The sequence below is a fragment of the Fistularia commersonii genome, chromosome 35 (genome assembly GCF_037954325.1).
Source record: "Fistularia commersonii isolate RoL2024-O1a breed Wild chromosome 35, RoL_Fcom_v1.0, whole genome shotgun sequence".
NCBI lineage: Eukaryota > Metazoa > Chordata > Actinopteri > Syngnathiformes > Fistulariidae > Fistularia > Fistularia commersonii.
This window is the reverse complement of record NC_141318.1, coordinates 6,955,746-6,975,550: the sequence shown is the minus strand read 5'-3', so window position 1 is coordinate 6,975,550 and position 19,805 is coordinate 6,955,746. Positions and strand designations below refer to the sequence as shown.

The 19,805-nt window shown below is 39.2% G+C and overlaps 1 protein-coding gene across 1 annotated transcript; it reads left to right on the top strand.

Annotated features, from left to right (window-relative positions):
* Positions 1-891: 891 nt before the first annotated feature.
* Positions 892-19,439, top strand: LOC147214014 (uncharacterized). Its single transcript, XM_086142208.1, has 14 exons — positions 892-1,600; positions 2,356-2,468; positions 2,663-2,765; positions 2,965-4,120; positions 6,259-6,566; positions 7,466-7,581; positions 7,775-7,883; positions 8,591-8,703; positions 9,076-9,184; positions 9,288-10,361; positions 13,335-13,652; positions 15,161-15,300; positions 15,639-15,747; positions 16,490-19,439. The coding sequence occupies exons 1-14, from the start codon at positions 1,345-1,347 to the stop codon at positions 17,677-17,679; spliced, it is 5,214 nt and encodes a 1,737-aa protein (XP_085998334.1). The 5' UTR covers positions 892-1,344; the 3' UTR covers positions 17,680-19,439.
* The last annotated feature ends 366 nt before the right edge of the window (positions 19,440-19,805 follow it).

Genomic DNA, 19,805 nt, shown 5'->3' with positions numbered 1-19,805 from the left:
TAAGGACAACAATGCCTGAGCACATTGTCAGTAACGTTTGAACGATAGTATGGTTTCCCTTCTTCTTTGGATCTCAAACTTATGAGGCACGTGCCGACAGCTCAATAAACGGAAGTACTGCATGTACCGAAACAATCACAAGAGGACAAAGAAGCATATTTTTGCAAACCGTAAATCATCATTATCAGACTGCTTTATTTTCTCTCGGATAATATGGATTTAACTGCAGCTGCTCTCGGACACCACTACTCACCACACTGAACGGCGGCATCACGTTTCTCCAAGCCGACACTTGACGTTGTGGGAGCCCCTCGTCCTTTTGTCGAAATATTTGCTTGTATTTACCCATTTTCATAATGACTACACCGTATTTTAAGGTGCTCGTTTTCTTCCTTGATCTTCAACATTTCTGCCCTTAGCTCGCTGACAATAGTTTCGAAAAGTTTCGTGGTCTCTGCACCTTTGACAATACTCTCCATGACGGGGGTGTACTTCGTCCGAAAATCGTACGCTGACATTTTCGATTGTAGCTATTCACCTAAGTTTTAATATTGTTCCACTTGGGAGTCTATTCGCTCTTGACTTGAGAAAACCGAAAAGGAAGCGCAGACCACATGCCTCCCTCCTACTCATTGACGCGGTCTTTGCTTGGTGTGGCGTGCAGCTTGATGTCAACCAAGGTTGTGGAGGGCGCATGCGCGAAACTACTCGAACAACTTTTTTTAATAATTACATATAATAATTTCACTACATCATATGTATCTTTACCAGGTCGTGATTATTTTTTTTTACTTTGACAACAACATAGCAAAATACAGGAGCCATATGAGACGACTGCGATTGGCCTGATTTCCTAGCCGTAGTTTAAATCCCGGAAGTGAGATTGTTGACGGAACCAAAAGGAAGTGCGTTTACTCGAAGGAAACAGACATAACGTTCAGTGTTTTTTCATCATTTCGATAATAATCTACCCTTAGTTGAGACATCGATGATACGTAGCGCAAACGGAGGTTTTGTGAATCTTGTCAGAGAGTTTTAGCACCCAGAGCAAGAAACGAGTCCAAAATCTTGCAGTGAGCTACGGTAAGCGTTAGCTAACTGCGACGTTGACAAGTGTTTGTTCGAGGTTAGTTTTAACATGGATGTCTTTGTATTCCACTAACTACACTATAAATCATACTGTCGGGGGGCGTGTTACGGTACTAGAAGATGGATAACAAATCCAAGCTATTTGCAAAATGAGACATTAGCTGTGTCCATTAATGTCACCAAATACAAATTGTAAATCAGGAGTCTTCGCTTTACTGCAAACGTTGTCCAGACTTGTTGCGAATAACTGGAATAATGGCCAATACGATCGTGACATTTCAGTCTCAGCTTTCGGGCGTTATGGAGACTGTTTTCAAAGCTGCAATGTACGAGATCACCCGACTTGTTGAGGACAGTTTTGTGGAAGAGGTAACGCGGTGCAGGGAGCAGGTGGAATCCCTGAAACGGAGACTGAAGTTGTCAGAGAGCAGACGCAAAGATAGAGAGGGAGACCGAAAGGGCCGATGTGCCGATTGTGGGAGAGCCGGGGCGTCCAGCGAGGAGAAAAATGGTGAGTTTGTCTGGTAATAACCATCTGTGTTGTCATTCTAATGTGTGTAAGCTGTTTATGTGAAACGTAGAAAAAAGTGAGACCGCTAAACAACCAGAAATATGTCGAGAGCTGTTAATGTTTAAAAACCAATGCTGAGTCTGATATAACAATTACAAAGTATGTTTAATTCACACAGTTAGCTTTGATGTATTGAAATGACCCAAAGACAAAGTAGAAACCAATGTCTGGTAAAAATTAAAATGTAAAACAACTCAGATTAAGGTATATTCACAGACTCAGTGGTTAGTATGTAAGGGTCGGTTGTACATTCGACGGAAGAAGCCTAAAAGCTTTGCATCTCTGGCCAGAGTTTTAGATGAACTGTTAAATTCGAATGAAACACAATTTTTTTTTTTTTAACAGTGGCCTAAATAGTCTTGGTTCTCTGCAGTTATAAAAAGAGAGAATGTGACAGGATGCAAAGACGCCACCCTAAAGCCTGAAATTGTCGGATTTAATATGTTTGGGTCCCTAAAATTTCAAGGCATGTAGCTGATTTAAATGTAATGCTCAAACAATAACAAAACAAACAAATAAATCAAGTAAAAACAGCATAATTCTATGATACTATGATTTACACAGTTAAATTGTGTATTACAGTTCAGTTTAAAATGTTGCAAATAAAAATATCCATCTCTGGAGATAAAACCTCTGCATTGTGCATTAGTTATTTAAAGCATTCTTAACTGAAAATTAGCTTTTTCCTGAACTAGAAAAAAATCTGAAAAAAGAGGGTGCGCCGCAAGATGATTTTAACAATCAGGCCACAGATGGAGAAACATCAGTCCAAGAGGGAGAAGACAACAGTGGCATGAAGACTTTGCAGGTAGAAAACAACATTCACAGACTTTGGTTGCTTTTTTTGTCTTAATTCTTGTTGTACAGCTTTCCTTTGACAAGTATATCTAATTTTGTCAGGCATAATATCTTTGATTGCGACCATGAAGTAAATACTTACATAGCCTGTTGTAATTGTTATTGTCTGATGTGTTTCTGTTTTTTCTTGTCTATCGGTCCCAGAGTTTACAAGATGAAAAGCTGGATAATGTGCTAAAGGAGGAAAGTCTTCACGTGACGCCAGAAGCAAATGAATTAGAGGACAGATGGGGAGTCAGTTTGGAAGGTTAGCCTGTTGATCTATTTCAAAATACAAATGAAATCCTTGCATAACATGAGTATTATATCTGTAATTCTGTGTAATAAACAAGTGGACTGTGAAATCGTTCACAAAGTAGCATACTTCTTATCATACATAATTTTTTCTTTGTTAGAAATGTATAAAAATGTGAAATTGATTAGAATTTCCTATTTTCATGCATCAGAAACTGAGGCGTCTGATCTGCCAGGTCCCAGTAAGCACTTCACTGACCAGAAGATCCAAAAGTCCCCTGTAAACTGGGAAGCTGGCTTTGAACAAAGGTCTAACCCGAGCCGCAATGTCAACTCAGGTGACCAATCTGAACCTCTTTTGCAGAACAGGTATGGAATGGAAGACTTCAGTTGCTTTGAAAAGACTGGATATGAGGTCACCAATATGATAGACATGGACAACTTGGGCGAGTTACAAGGCTCGCCATCTCATCCAGGTGATGAACTGAGTTATATGAGCCATTATGAAGGGCACGTAGACATACCAGAGAAAGATGAGACTCAAGCGAGGAATAGACGAGGCACTTTGGGGCCGCCCGCAGGTTCGTCCTCGAGGGGGAATATAGATGTAAGTGGAGAGTTCAGCTGTTTGTTGATCAATGAAGAGGGTTACATGCAGGACCAGAGCATCTTGTACCCTGTACATACATCTGGTGATTCAGGTGGTAGATTGAATTTCCGAGGCCAAAACATTCGCAGTGACCCAACTATAGATGGTACAGAAAATCTCTATGAGTCTTCGGATACATACCGCACCAGGGAGGCCATCAATGTGGAAGAAAGGTTGCAGCATCACACAACAGGGCGAGGAGGGAGGAGACACACCTTTAATGAGCGTTCTGCATCATTCATGGATACTGCCCCTCTCAAGACCAATAAGCACACAAACAAAAGATCAGGACATAGGCAACCATACTCCTGTGACCATTGTGGAAAAACCTTCAGTCAAGCTTGTAACCTCAAAGTCCACCAAAGGATTCACTCAGGTCAGGGCCTCCACCTCTGCAACCATTGTGGTAAAGGCTTTCCATCTTTTTCAGAACTAAAGACTCATAAGTGTGGCTTAGCAAGCGACAAACCTTACTGTTGCACTGTATGTGGGAACAAGTTCAGCCGTCTGTGGAATCTTAAGTTGCATCGGAGAATTCACACACAGGAAAAACCTCATCGATGCACCATGTGCGATAAGAGCTTTACACGAGCAGATATTCTGAAGGTCCACCAGCGTACCCACACAGGAGAAAGACCATACGGCTGTACTGTATGTGGTCTCAGCTTCAAACGTTTGGATCATCTGAAGTCGCATCAACGCAAACATTTGACAGATCTGTAGAACTATGACAGTGACGAAAGAAAAGTCAGGATTATGACATTGTTTAAATTGTAGGTTTGAATAGTTGTTTTTTTGCCAATATTTGCATTATGCTTGAGTCCTGGTTTTTGGTAAGATCATATTTTTTTCAATTCTGTGCATTGTTTTTTTTTCAATCAATACTTTTGTTGGCTCATTGATACAAAACAAAGGTATCATGTAATAATTTATATCTTATGTTGGTTAAAATGAGTAATATTTATACATCTGATTCCAGCTCTGTTTCATGCTGCATATTTTGCTACAGAATTAACAAAATTTTGAAGAAAAAAAAGAGTTGATTATTGTGATTATGTGACAGATTCAGAATAAAATGTTTTTCTTGTTCTGTAACTGGGGTCTTTGATTGGCATTGTGTGTTAAGAAACAAGGAAATTGTCATCTTTGCACCTGACATCCTGAAGGTTGCAGGAATCAACTCTGATATTCTAATAATTCATAATGCAAGTATTCAATCACTTTATGATTTGTAGTTCTATCATATCAATTCTATTAATAAATTTGATAGTAATTAGCAACAGTAAAAGTAATGTTCCAATAATAGCTTGAACTCTGTGAAACTCTGTGATACTGTGAGGTGTGCTATTCTTTTGTGTTTTTTTTTTTCGGTGGGGTCAAGAAGGTTACACAAATCATGTTCATTTTACAATCTCTTGTTTGTGTATCCAAGATAAAAAGGTTAAGGACTGATATGTGCCCCAGTGACTGACTGGCAACCCGCCTCCTGCTGAATGATCTTAAAGTCTCCAGTCCCACCAATCCTGACTGCAGGATAAGCGGTATAAAAAAAATAATGAAAGAATAATATGTAATGGTAATTATAACAATGGGATGATGCCGAATACAAATGGGATTGTTGTGACTGAGACCTGCTTACTTGATACTTAAATCTACTTAAAATCTGATATAGTAGTAGTTCATAGTTCATCTCTTTGGTTGCTTAAAAGTCAACCAAAAGTTGTGTCATCTCTTGAGAAGGAAACTGGTGACAATGGAAAATTGTGTTTTTAACCCATTTTTGAGTTTTAGCCCAAAAGCCCTGTACTTTTTCGCATGAGAAAAATATATGGTCAGTGGTTTCAATGATCACAAAAGGTACAAATATTATCTTCAATGTTAAAGCGTACCCTCAATAATTCCTTAGATGGGTTGATGTCATTCATAATTTTGAAGTGGGTCTCTTTTGCCTTGGGGGGGTATGGGTTGAGTCAGATACATAGTTTGCAGCGTGGCAATCGATTCCTTATCAAATTTATTTAAAATATTATTTTTGTTATGAAGTCCAGGGAATAAGTTTTCTGTAAAACATTTCCTAATAAAGGAGTTGCTGCGTTTTCTATCCAGAATTGAGATTCCCTGGAATGATAGTGGGGGTAACTGTGGTTGTATGGTTTGGTGCGTCATTATATTTTTGGTCAGGAATAGTAATTGTCGAGAATTTATTTTTGTAATTTTTGAGTACATTTCCGGTGGTGGCAGAGGAGAGGACTATTGGGCTCGTTTCCTGCACAAGCTGCGGGGGGCGGAGCTTGCACCGGAAGCGAGTTCTCACTGAGCGGTGCTCTCTGCCTCCTGCTCGCATACCATAGTTTCAGAAAGTTTAGCGGTTCATGCATTTGCGGCTCCTTGTTATACTCATACGCCATCTCTAAAATTGGTCAATGGCTGCGTGTTATAATATACCGTTTTTTCAATTTTCGATAAAGGTCCACTTTGTGAGTAAATAGCCGATTTTTGTTGTAAAATCTGTGAACGGTGAATGGCGTCAACATGGCTTCTGAGCGCGGTTCCTCATTTGTGTGATGTACATCTATCGCGACTGTACTTTTGCGCCGCAATGTGTTAAAAAAAACTCAGAGAACGTTATTATTCTGGATCCGAAACTGCCTCAAAATAGTGAGGTAAACGGCTAAAACTGGCGTTGAACGTCTGGTCGAGGTTATTCCCTCCCGGATGGTTAGTATTGTGGTAAACCGACAAGGGAATTGAACTGTCACAACTTCAGTTGAAGTTTGAGTTAATTGAAAACAGGTGTGTCCGTCAGACGTTACAATCATACGGTGTCAGTCGTAAGTTTCTAGTAAACTGCACCAAGCAAGTTCAGATTTGTTGCGATTTTTTTTTCTGGGATAATGGCCGATACGATTGTCACTTTCCAATCTGAGCTCTCCGGCGTCATGGAGACCGTTTTCAAAGCTGCTATGTACGAGATCACTCGACTGGTGGAGAGGAGTTTTGTCGAAGAGGTAACGCGGTGCAGGGAGCAAGTGGAGTCCCTGTCCAGGCGAGTGAAACGGGCGGAGAGCAGGCGCAAAGACAGAGGGGGGGACAGGAGAGCCAGGTGTGTCGACTGCGGGAGAGTTCGGCTGTCCGCTGAGGAGAAACACAAAGCGATGCAAAAAGGTGAATCAGCCGCATTGATTATTTTATAGATAAGTAGAAGAAGCGTGTTTGCACATACTAGTATCAGATTAAATATCACACTTCTGTTTTTCTATTCCGGGATTGGTAAAATGTGCATTACACTCCCATGAATATGGTCGTATCTGCTTTTATTTTGAAATAGGCATATTGTATTTTATTGTTTTAAATAGACATTTAGACGTCACTAGCTCTCTAAATCCCCTTTAAAATATCTTTTTTAGAGATTTGCTTTCTGAGATTTGCTTTCTGGTGATTTTTCACATTTCATATATATATATGCATACACACTATTTCAAATATATAATACAAAATGATAACGAATATATATATTCATTATTTTTTTCTTGCTGCTGCTTATTTTTTCTCTGTTGCAGTTCAAGCTCTGCCGTTTTAATGATTCTCTCGGTTAAGCTTGTTAAGCTACCCGTTTCCAAAATTACATATGTAAACTTTGAATTGTCATTGAGTGATTGATTTATGACCAATGATGTATATTTAATCGGAGATTTATTTTAGGACATGAAATTATCTGACAATCAACTTAAGAGAAAAGAAGATTTCCTCAGGGTTGCATGGAAGTAAACCAAAGCCAAAAAAGAACAGTCATGGTATTATGAGCTAAAACACAGTTTGAAATGAATAACTGAATGAATAACTGAACAACTGAAAATAAAATTGGAGTCTAATATGTTTATGAGATGTGATAATGCCACAAGTTGTATTTGAAAGTATTTTAAGATTTGAAAGTAGCATAAAATGAGGGACATTAAGGCTCGAAACAATGTTATAACAGCTACAAATTTGTCAAAGCCCTGCCCCGATGTAGCCTAATTCAAGTCTTATTGTATTTGAACATTTGCTCTCTTTTTTTGTAACAGAAAAATCTGTGAAACAAAAGCGTGTGGTGGAAGTGCATGCAAGCAGCCCACCGACCAGTGATGAAGGCTCTTCTTATCAAGAGGTAGAAAGCCATAATAGCATGGAGACAATCCAGGTAGAGAACAAAATACTACCATTTTAACTAATTCTTGATGTTTGTGTTGCTAGTTTTGTTTTAAACTTTCATTAATCAAGTGCTTAGTAATGCTTTGCAAGCCATTCAAGCTCCCTGTGTAACTGTTTAACAAATACATTTTAACATCTCTTCATCATAATGTTTAATTTTTTTCTTCCCTTCTTTGTCTCAGTCCCTGAGCGGACAAGGGGAAATGCTTGACAGACAATGCAAGGAGGAAGTGCTTCACACGACGGCAAAACAAAACAGATCCAAGGAGATTTGGAAAGTCATTTTGGACGGTTAGCCACTTAATTCTAATTGTTATTGTCTGACATATTTACAACAGCATGGAATGATTCTGTGACATACCATTTAAAATGCACCAAATCATAAAGAGCTAATTCAATTGTTATACAGAAGGGGGTCTAAGTGTTCACTTAAACAAAAAAAGCAAGACAATCATAAGTACGTCTTTGAACACATTTTTTTTGTCAATTGAATGCTTTTCTCAAAGTCGCAAAAATGAAATCATAACATCTAATATGGCCGAATGATTTGATAAAATATGATACCAATACATATTCTTATGTACAGTATTTCTACCAAGATGTGTCAACATTTCTTATGTTATGGTGTCACAAATCTTGTGTATAAACTGTCTAAAATTCTATGGTTGAGTTTTCAATCCACAGTTAACATATTCATGACACTAAAGACAAATCATGGGTCAGCCCTGTAAAACTATGACAGGATTGCTACATTCCCTCTCAATTAGTCTTCTGTGATAGCAGTTAAATTTGACACACACTTCTTCAAACCAAATACTGAACTTAATACTGCCTTATACCAACATCCTAAAATGACAATTTACTTACAAAAGATTCATTTGTGTGGTGTCATATTTTTACAGATTGACTTTATCATTCATTTATTGGTCTTGATATCATTGATGAATTATATATGTCTCCTAAATTCCTTAAATCATTTGTCCCTCTTTCTGTGACAGAAGAGAGTCTGAAACAAGCGTTTGGGCAAAATGAAGATTTAGATAGCCTGCCTACCAGTGGAGCGGCATCTGGTCAAGAAGTAGAAGAGCACAGAGGCATGAAAACATCGCAGGTAGAAAAATTTTTTTTACATCAAAACTTTTTTTTTTTTAAATTAAACACTGCTTTGATTATATGATTTATTTGATTTACGTTGGTTGGTTTGCTGTGATAAAATATGTCAACTAGAACTGATCATTCAGTAGTCTGCAGCCATTAAAAGGTCATTTGTCACTGAAAGGAGAGTTGTGTTTTCACTGTGTAGGAGGGTATCTTTTCAAATCTTTCAGATCTTTTCAAAGGTATCTAAATGTGAAGAGCCAGTAGGCGTTGATTTCAAAAGAAGATACCAAAGATTGAATAATTGTTGTGTAAGAATATTGTTAAACGTTGCCTGTTGATCACATGCCAGTCTTTATTATTGGTGCCGTTTTACTCATCTCAGTCCCTGAGTGAACAAGCTGAAAAGCTGGATAAGTGGCTCAAAGATGAAGCTGGTCGGATGATACCACAGGAAATTGAATCCAAGGAAAGATGGGGAGTCAATTTTGATGGTCAGTTTCTAAATGTATCCAACTTTTAGATTAAAATAAACTTGTGAATTTCTCCTATGGGGATCAATTAAGTTTATCTTGTCTTCCTTTCCTCATGTATCAGAAACTGAGGCTTCAAGTCTGCCAGGCCCTAGTAAGTGCCTCACTGATCAGAAGAGCCAAAGGTGCCCTGCAAAGCGGGAAGCTGGCCTTGAACAAAGGTCAGACTTGGGCCAAAGTGTCAACTCAGGTGAACAATCAGAACCTGTTTTGCGAAACAGATATGATGTAGGTGACTTTGAAAAGACTAGATATGAAGTCTCAGGGATGATAGACGTGAGCAAGTTGCAAGGATCACCATCCCAGCCAGCTGACAATCTCAGTAATATGAGCCACCATCAAGGGGATCCAGACACATCAGGAAAGGGTGAGAATCAACCATCAGAAACAGGATCCCCCAAAAACAAAAGGGCTGCTGCAGGGTCACCTGCTGCATCATCCTCGAGAAATTACACTGATGTTAGCGAAGAGCTTAGTTGTTGGTTAATCAATGAAAAAGGGTATTTACAGGGCCAGACCATCTTGTACCCTGTACGTGCATCTGGTTTTTCATCCGAAAGAATGAGCATCCAAGGTCAGAGAATTATCACTGATGCATGTGTGAATAATTCAGGGGATCCGAATGGGCCTTCGGATATACTCAACAATGACAAACTCTCTTCGTCTTTACCTGCCTCTGCCTCTCTAAAGACCAACAAGAAAACACACAAAGGTTCTGGACAAGGGCCCCGGCACTCCTGTCAGCACTGTGGAAAAACATTCACACAGGCCAGCAACCTCAAAGTCCACCAGAGAATTCACTCAGGACAGGGCCTTCAACTCTGTGGCAACTGTGGTAAAGGCTTCCCATCTTTCTCTGACCTAAAGACCCACAAGTGTGGCCAGATGGGCAACAAATCCTACACTTGCACCGTTTGTGGAAAAACATTCAGCCGTCTGTGGAATCTAAAGTTGCATCAGAAAATTCACTCACAGGAAAAACCGCATCAGTGCACAAAGTGTGACAAGAGCTTTGCACGAGCAGATAAGTTAAGGATGCATCTACTTATCCACTCAGGGGAAAGACCACACTGCTGTGCTGTATGCGGCCTCCGCTTTAAACGCCAGGATCACCTGAAAGCACATCAGCGTAAACATATACAGGGAATTTAGGCTTGTTTTTAGAGGTTTAAAAGTGGTTTTTTTTAGAGCTTTAGAACTTAAAACTTCAACAATGTCTGTGAACTTCAGGCCAGTAAGTCAAAAATACTTGAATTTTTTTAAATGTTGCCTTTTATTAAAAACATAACAGATGACTTTTGTTTCCTAACAGTGTAACGTGCACATTTTTACATTTGTTTTTATATATCTTTTTGTGTTTGATACTGTATAACTATTTGGCTTTAATTCATTTTTACATATCTATGCTCAAAGGGAGTTTATAGTAAATTGAGAACAAAATGACACTGTCTTATGGGAAGCACCTTAGATAGAAATAGTGTGACCTCCTGTGAAGGGGTAACATAGAAGATCTATTGATGTTAATATTTTGTATATACTTACACTTCTTTAGAGTACTTTTTAATTTACAGAAAACTTAACTTTATTTTTTTAGTACAAAATACAATTAAAACATTATATAAAGCTGGACTCATTACAAGTTTTTTTTGGGAATGAGGTTTGATGATCAGTATCATTTTATTTGATCTGAGCTGTGGCTTGTCTTGTTTCTGGGTTTTTTGGTGACCAAGTGCAAATTTTCTTGCTATGGTTAAAACTTGTAATGTGCCTGTGATTTGTGCATGTTGGATGTATTACATCTATGATTGTCAGCTACTGAATATCACTGTGTTCGAAGAGCAATATAACCAGTATGGGTAAAGGCTTTGCACTTGCGGTCAACAGATTTTCACAAAACACTGAAGGGTCTGGCCGTCTTTAAGTTTGTGGAAGGATTGGAATTTGAGATTACTTGAACCAATGAACTTTTAAAAGAAGTACAGCTATTTTAATTTCTCACTGATTGGAGGTCTTTGTGTTAAATAAAATTTGGTAAGTAAACTGGCTCTCCATGTTGACCAAAGGTAACATGTAAACCTACTGAAGGTCCTGTCTCTCACACATGAATGAATAAAAAACATGGTTTCTCAGTCTCACCCCCACACTTTTTCTTAAATTCCCGACAGCACAACCATCAAGTGGTTTTGCGAGAGCCTTCATGTGAAGTTGATTCCCTTATACTCCTTATTGAGTACCTCATTATGAGGATTTAACATCTAATCTATAAAAAAGGCTTACTATAACATATCCTCTACAGAGCTATTCATAGCCCCATGGAAAACCTGGGACAGGTACTTCAAATGGAGATTCAGTAATGTCTAGACTTAGGTCTTGGGTTTTCCCTGGATGAAAAAAAAGTGGGAAAAAATACAAAAACTTCAGCAACTGTGGCAAACCCTTCATTATATGACATAGTTAAAAAAAGAAAACGATCCACCATTTCAAAATAGAGGAGATTGTAAAAACAAACCGAAAACAAGTGTCAGATTCTCTGTATTTTTCTGTTGCATCCCTCACAGCTCAACCCAACTACCAACAGAACTAAAATAATAGAACATTCCCTCTGTGAGGGATAATGGTTTCAGGGCAAACAAACATATACACGTATCCTGATTTGGATATGCTTTCGTTATTGGATTAATCTGCTTTTGTGACTCATTATGCTGGTTCTAGGTATTGACTAGTATTTTGGAATAGATTTTCCCTCTAATTGTCCCACAGTGTGGACAATTCAAATTACAATATATTAAATTATAGTGTTTTGCCTTTCAATAAGTTTAATGTGTGCATACACGCTTACCCCATCAAACACAGCTCTTTTATATCTACTCTTAATGTGCAAAAAACCCTCAAACAGCAGTTACTTTGAAAAATGGGGGGAAAAAAAATAGAGATTAGCCATTGTACTAATTATTTTGCATATACATGATCTTTTCATGATCCTAAATTTGCATTAACACCCCCCTTTGTAATAAATAAAATGAAAAACCAAAACGTTTTCATTGGACAATAAAAATAGTCTCCTCTGTTCTTTTGCATAGTTACTTTTTCGTATAGGGTTTTTATACTGTCTGTATTGCATTATTGTACAACAGGAGATAAAATGATGAGTGTAGTACAACAGGAGATAAAGTGTTGAGATCATTCTAACTACTTTAAATACTGCTGATGGATTAATTACGCTTCTTTGAGCTCAGCTGTCAAATTAAATCCATATATTTCATAAAAGTCAGCGGCATAAGTTGTATCAATTGATTCAATAAGGTTCTTTGAGAGTGCAGCTAACTGAAAACGTAGAAAAAATATTCTTACACCATTTTACCCTTCAGTTTATCCTGAAATATCAACATTTTAATGGATTTTTTAACTGAAAATGGAGGGATTTGAAAAATCAATTGAAAATAGCAGCAAAAACTGTCAAGCCATTTAAGTGGATGAGAAAATACAAGGTATCATTCAGAACAGTAGAATAACATTTAAATAATCAAGTGAAGGTTCCCATATAGTTTTAACTGAAAATCTAACACTCCGTTCACAGCGCTCCGCTGCGTTCAATGCAACCGTCCGGTTTGTGCGGCATAACAATCGCGTTTTGCGATTCACTGTGAGCCTTTAGCTCTACCGTAGTCCGCCATGTATGACGTCACGATAAAAACAATGACCACAAGCGATTGTCAGACAGTTAGCTCCACTGAATGGCCAAACTTCCGAGGTTGTATATCTGTATAATTCTTACATGAGCGGGAGGGGAAACTCTATGAATATATGGCGACATGGCTGGCCCAGACTTGGTTAGGATTTGAACGGTATCTGCTGTTTTTTCCCCCCTCAGTTAGCATATAGAGGCTAAGCTAAAAACTAAAATTAGCTGTCTCGCAGACAGATGACAACCAAGATGACCGGCTAAATGAAACCGTGCCTGTTTCCTAAAATTTGGAGCTTCCACTGGGACCGTGTTGGACAAACCTTAAAACCAATGATAGCAATTTCCAACCCAAAAAATAAAAATCATAGTGCTTCTTTCTCACCTCTCCTCACCTAGCACATCATTTTGTCGTGTAACACTGGCTAGCCACAGATATCGACATGGTTTCCAACATGTCAAACTTGGACACGCTCATTGTCACATTCCAGACGCAGCTCTCGGATGTGATGGAGACTGTGGTGAAAACAGCCATGTATGAGGTCACTAGACTGGTGGAGGATGGTTTCTTAGAGGAGGTGAAACGTAGGAACCTGGAGGTAGAGACCCTGAGGATGAAGCTGCAGTGGGCTGAGAGGAAATTAAGTGACCGGGGAATGAAAGGAGGGAAACTCTGGAAGTGTGTTGACTTGGCCAAGGATGGTGTGGATCTGCCCGATAACTCTGCAGAAAAGAAAACACAAAATGGTAAGTTGAATAATAATAAATACACATACTTGAATTACTTAACACAGACATAGGGATGTCGGTTGTATGTTTTGGAAATCCAGAGGCTTTATTTATCTGACATCATCAGAAATCAATAAGGGATTCAAGTGCTTACTGTCATATGTACAATCTGGAAAAATGTTTCCATGTACGATTAAATTCTTTCTTTGCTGCCCATAATTCATCCAGATAAGTGATAAAGATGCATATGTTGCAACCAACACATTCACATACATGCTCTGAGTAGATGCTCTCTTCATATATGAAAAGCTCAACAAGTAATAAAAGTATTTCAGCTAGCTTAAGAAGACTCAGAGTATGTCAAATTCCAATCAGTAATAATAATAATAATAATGATGATGATGGTAATAATGATCGATAATTCTTTAAAAGGTAGTGTCATCAGAGTGAGTCTTAATAGCCAGAATTAAATAACAAAGCATAGAAGTTTCAAATTGCTATCAATAATATCAACAATAATAAGAATAATGATCAAATAATACATTTAAAAGCACTTTCCATCAAAGGGCTTTACTAATAATAAGAAATTAAAATAGGACTAAAATTTAAGATAAAAAAAAAAAAAAATCATTCATTCATTCATTAGCCGAAAGCAAAAGCAACCAGGATGAGGATCGGCGGCTCAGGGTTTGCGGCCTGGTTGGGATGAGTCTTTCCCCGAAAAAAGGAGTTCAGATATATCGGGGTCTTGGTCACGAGTAAGGAACAGATGGAGCAGTACATCGACATGTGAATCGGTGCAGCGTCAGCAGTGATGCAAACTATGCATCGGTCTGTCATGGCGAAGAAAGGGCTGAGAAAAAGGCATAATTCTCAATTTACTGGTCGATCTACGTTCCTATCCTCACCTATAGTCATTAGCTGTGGGCAGTGATTGAAAGACTAAGGTGACAAATCCAAGGGGCCAAAATGATTTTTCTCCGCTAGATGCCCGAGGTCTCCCTTAGAGATAGGGTAAAGAGTTTGGCCGTCCTGGAGGGACTCCTAGTAGAGTCACTTCTCCTGGTCAGGATGCCTCCCAGACGCCTACCATGTGAGGTGTTCTGGGCATGCCCAACTGGCAGTTGACCCCGAGGAAGAAGCTGGAGAGACTATGCATCTTTGCTGGCCATGGAACACCTTGGTAATTCCCCCTGGAAGAGCTGGACTAAATGTCCTGTGAGAGGGAAGTCTGCGCCTCTCTGCTTCAGAGACCTAAGCCGGGATAAATGGAAGAAGATTGATGGATGGATGGTTGTCACATGGGCAACAGATTACTATGAAATGTTGGCATATTTTGGCAAGGAATCTGATAGTTCTGATTAATTTAACATACAACCAGGAGTCCTACATTGAGCAACAACACTGTCAAAGTAGTATTTAAGCATACATAAGTAGAACAGTTTTTAAAGACGTTTAAAGACTGAAGATTTGTGGTCTAAATCTGCAAAAATACTTTTAACACTGATTTGTGTTTCCCCCCCTAGATGTTTCAAGGGGTTGTGGTACGAAAGAAGAGGGACAAAGTGTTGAAAGATGGAGAAGCAAGAGACAAGAAATGAAATCAGAGTTGACCCCAGAGGGAGATAAGACTGCAGCAGTTCTCAGTCCGGATGGGAACTCTCAAGTGGGTCACATGACTTTCCACAGACATGTGACTAACATGACATTCTGTTGTATTAATTCAATGTTCAACATTAGTTTTGCCCCAGAGGTCATGGTGTGTATTGACTCTGGTTTGAGTGTTGAGTCTCTACAATGTGAAAAGCAGTATCAAAAATAACAGTATGATCTCAAGTGTATCATCTCAGATGTCCGCTAGCATATGACAATATAAATACACCATGTTTTTGAGCATATCAGTTATTTTGTCATTATTTTATTTGATGAAGTTGTGTTGCATATAAGTCAAATCAAGTTGATAAACCACAAAGAAAGACAAAAGCAATCTATGTTGTGTTTTAGACAATGGAAACAGATGATGCAATTCCAGCTGTGGATGTGAAAGAAGAGGAAGTGAATAAGGTTTCGTGTTCATCTCTGCGAGTTGGAAGGTGGAGTGTTACACCCAACGGTGAGTACCATTCCATCCCTGTCACTCACCGAAACTCAGGGATACATTTTTCTGATATGCAAATCCCCATTTGTTATGGTCAATTTTACTGATCTTAATCATTACTTGATCATCAGTGCGTTTCTTGCAGATAATTTGTTAGCTTTTCATGTTTTTTTTACAGATACTATTATGAGTTACCCCTTTTCTCAATTTAGCCATAAAACTGCTTTATTAGCAAGAAAATGTCGATAAACAATAATCGTGTATCTTGCCTGTATTGCTTTTGTCATTATGGTAAATGGTCTCTACTAATATATTTTGCCTAAGGACTTTTTGTCAACCAGACAGGAGGGTTCCTCCATTTGGAGGGAAGCCTGCTCTATCAACTGATCCACAGCCACCCCCAATTATTAGTAATGAGAATAACTCTATGGGTTAATGGATCTATTTTGTGTAAATTCCAAACTTTCACACATGTATCAAACATGTGCGTGCCCACACATGTAAATAAAGTAAAACATTTGTAGTTTAATATTGGTGATTAAGGAATTGCAATAGTTCAGGAATGAGGTGCATGGATCAGTTGGTAAAAAATGAGTTTGAAAGTTTGCAACAATTACATGGCAGAATTAAATATATATAAGTCTTATCTCCAAAAATGTCTAAGGTGAGTTGTTGGAGTGACTTTCCATATGGGAAAATTGAACACCACCCTCTGCAAGGAGAGTTGAATCTAGTTAATGCAACTTTTTTTTGCCAGGCGAGGGGGGAACTGATTCCAGTGAAATGATGGATTCACATCACGAACAGAGTGAAGAAACAAGGAAGATGGACGGATTAATGAGGGGCGTCATCAAGCACAACTCGCAGATGTCAACTCCATATGTCTTTTCAGATGACCAGGAGAACTTGGCCATGGCTGCGGTACCGTTGGTAGAATTGGACATCAGTTGGGGCGGCCTGAACCTCTCAACAGCTGGACTGCTGCATAATCAGAGCCTTGCAAGTGATCGGGAAACCGATCTGTCAAAAAGCAGAGGTTCTATCCAGCGGACGGAACATGAGCTGTCAGATTCTGTTTCCACAGATGTTCAAGGTCACATTAGGTCAGAGAGAGACCAGACTTCATCTTTGCAATCCTCTAAGCCAAAACTGCAAATCAGTGACCTGTCGAATGTGTCCGTGAAGCAGGAGGTTATCGCAGATTCAGATGGGTGTGAGGACGGACAGCGCATTCAAAAAACAGCGATTACGAAAGCAGAGCTGGCATCTCACTCGTGTTTGTTTAAGCACAACAGGATGAACTCTGAAACACTCAAGCAGAATTCCATTTTCAATAAAGCCTCACTGCATGGGGGCCTGAAACTGCACTCCAAAGTGGGCACGGCATTGCACGCCGCTTTACAACACCTCCATCAACCAATGAAAAAGACCCCGCACACCCTCTCCAACAGTACGGCTGCACCCGGGGCTGTAGTTCACTCTCAGGTGTCACACCTCAACAAAATTCCCTCCACATCGAAGGCCACGCAGCCCTCTGCACTTTCAGTCCAACAAGTTCACTTCAATGACAAACAAGCCGCGGGACTCGGTCGTAGTAGCGCTTCATGGGCCAACAACAGATCCCACCACACGTCCGCAAACTCCCATCACGCACACCTTTTACCCCTCCCGGACTCTGACCCCATCCACAGGCAGCCCCTTCGCTGCGGGCAATGCGGGAAGTGTTTCCCGCACCCCAGCAATCTGAAAGCCCACCAGCAGACTCACACCGGCGAGAGACCATTTTGCTGCTCGCTCTGCGGCCGCAACTTCACCAAGCTGAGCAACCTCAAGGCCCACAGGCGTGTTCACACCGGCGAGAGACCGTACTGCTGCTTGGCCTGCGGGAAACGCTTTACACAGAAATGTAACCTGAAACGTCATCAGAGGATACACCTTGATGGATGAGCCCGTCCTTGAATAATTACTTTGGAGTTTATTCGTGTGTTTCTTTCATATTATGTTGCTAAAGTAGTTTATTTGCAGTGTCACACAATTGCAAGGCTGCCGCCCCGTGTTCTTGTCTGTTGAAGTGATGTCCCAAGTTTTCCCTGTGCATTCCAGACAAATTGACAATTTACCAGTATTAAAGGACAGTAAGCAGCGTGTAGTGAAGTGTGTCCCACTCATAGACAGGGTAGTTATATATTCTGTGAATACTCAAATTCTTCAATGATGTCAGTGTTCATTTGTGTCTACGTCAAAACACATAGACGATTATGACCGGGCCTAGAAGAGACAATGCCCTTATGTAAATTCCTATGCTCAGACTCTTGTTACTGTGCTAATTAATTCCCCGGTTCATAATTATTTTCTCCTGTGAATTTCTGTCAGGGTTATTAAAGATAACATGACAACACTAACTCCTTAAATCATTTCAGTTGCATTTTAGTGAAGAAATAACAGTGGGCCCGAGGCTGGACCTTCACAATGAATCTCGTAGAATGTGATCATTTAATGTTGAAATTGAAATCTAAATAACTAAATGCATTCATATATATATTTATATAGTTCTGTAAACTGTCAAAAGCTGGGATCATCAGTATTTTCTGATCCCTCAATTTTCATATTTTCTTTCAATGGTTTTGTGTATTTTTTGTTGTGAATGATACAAAGGGATTTTAGAACAAATCAGGAAAAGTACAGATTAAGCAATTAGCTTTGGGCAGATTATTAGAAGGTCTCACTTAAAAATAAAATAACTCAAGAGTATACTGTATACAGCCATTGATGACGACGCACACACACACTCACACACACATACACACAATGTGGATATGCATCTCATTAGATATGGTATCAATAGAAAACTCAACACCGATAAGGGAACGTCTAATTTTGCTATAGTGCCTTAGTTGACCACAAGGTGTCAGACTTGTGTTAAACTTGGTGTTTCAGTTTTCCTTCTAATGTCCTTTACATGTCTATGATATTATGAGATATATTTATTCTATTTATTCATTTTTTTTAGATTAACTCAACATTCTTGGCTTCCTGGTTACTTGGTTTCTAACAATGTTTTCTGATGTGTTCTGAAGCCTTGGCGTGTAACCATGGATCAGGATTAATGATGTGTTGCATCTGTAGTTCAAGTCAGGGGGACATAGTGCAGGTAGAGAATCGGATAACATTTTAATCTTCTTTTCAAAAGCAGGAAATGGCTTACTGGGGCCATATATGGCTTTTGTGCGTGGTTAGGTGTGTGTGTCTGTGTGTGTGTAAGCGTGAAAGAGAATATAGATTAAAGTTGCGGTTCTGTTCTCGATGATATCTTCTCTTTTTGATGTACCAGCCTAATATAAGGAGGTGTTATCTGCGAGGAGCCATTGAGAAATACTTAGCTGAGTCTGGGGTGAACAAAACAGATGGCTGTGTGAAGCCGTGTAGGATCATTCTCTTGAATTTGTTGTATCAGAGTCCTGTATCTTGGTCAATATAGATATCACTTGGTAATTGGAATGTTGTAGTGCAAGCAATATTTCCAAGAAATGTTTCTAATTATACAAAGAATGATAGGTGCCCCACAATCTTGGAGGGTGAAGGCTTGGCTTCTGTGTAGAAGCTTGTCTTCTTTATTTTTGAGCAGTTGTTTTGTTTTTTAGCCAAAAAAAGCTGCTTCTAGAAAATAAGTTTTTCTGTTTGATTTAATCCGAAAAAAGACATTGACTGGCAATGGGTACTTAAAGCAAAAAGGCTTACTAAATCAGAAGTCAGGGAGACCTTATGGATGTTGCCGCGAATTTATAAAAAATATATACAAACTGGCAAAGCAACATGTCTTTCCTGCAAATCAGGCTGAAAGTTGAATTGAGGCGAACATCAGTCGTTGCCAGGTGCACATTTTTTCAAGTCTGTCTCAATGCAATACTCAAGTGGCCAGATCTACTTGGAAGGAATTATCGATCGCTGTGTTGCCCCGCCTGTCTGGCAAGATAGAAATCCCTTTTTAAGCAATTTGAATAAGAGATGGATGAACTTTTATATGGTTCGGTGCAAATCTGCATTCAGTTCAGTCCATCTGAGGCTTATGGAGG

Bases quoted from the DNA above. Each gene is read 5' to 3' on its own strand.
- LOC147214014 (XM_086142208.1), top strand. From the start codon at position 1,345: ATGGCCAATACGATCGTGACATTTCAGTCTCAGCTTTCGGGCGTTATG. The intron at 6,567-7,465 runs GTGAATCAGCCG...TTTTTGTAACAG, and splicing joins ACACAAAGCGATGCAAAAAG to AAAAATCTGTGAAACAAAAG. The intron at 10,362-13,334 runs TACAGGGAATTT...AACACTGGCTAG, and splicing joins AGCACATCAGCGTAAACATA to CCACAGATATCGACATGGTT.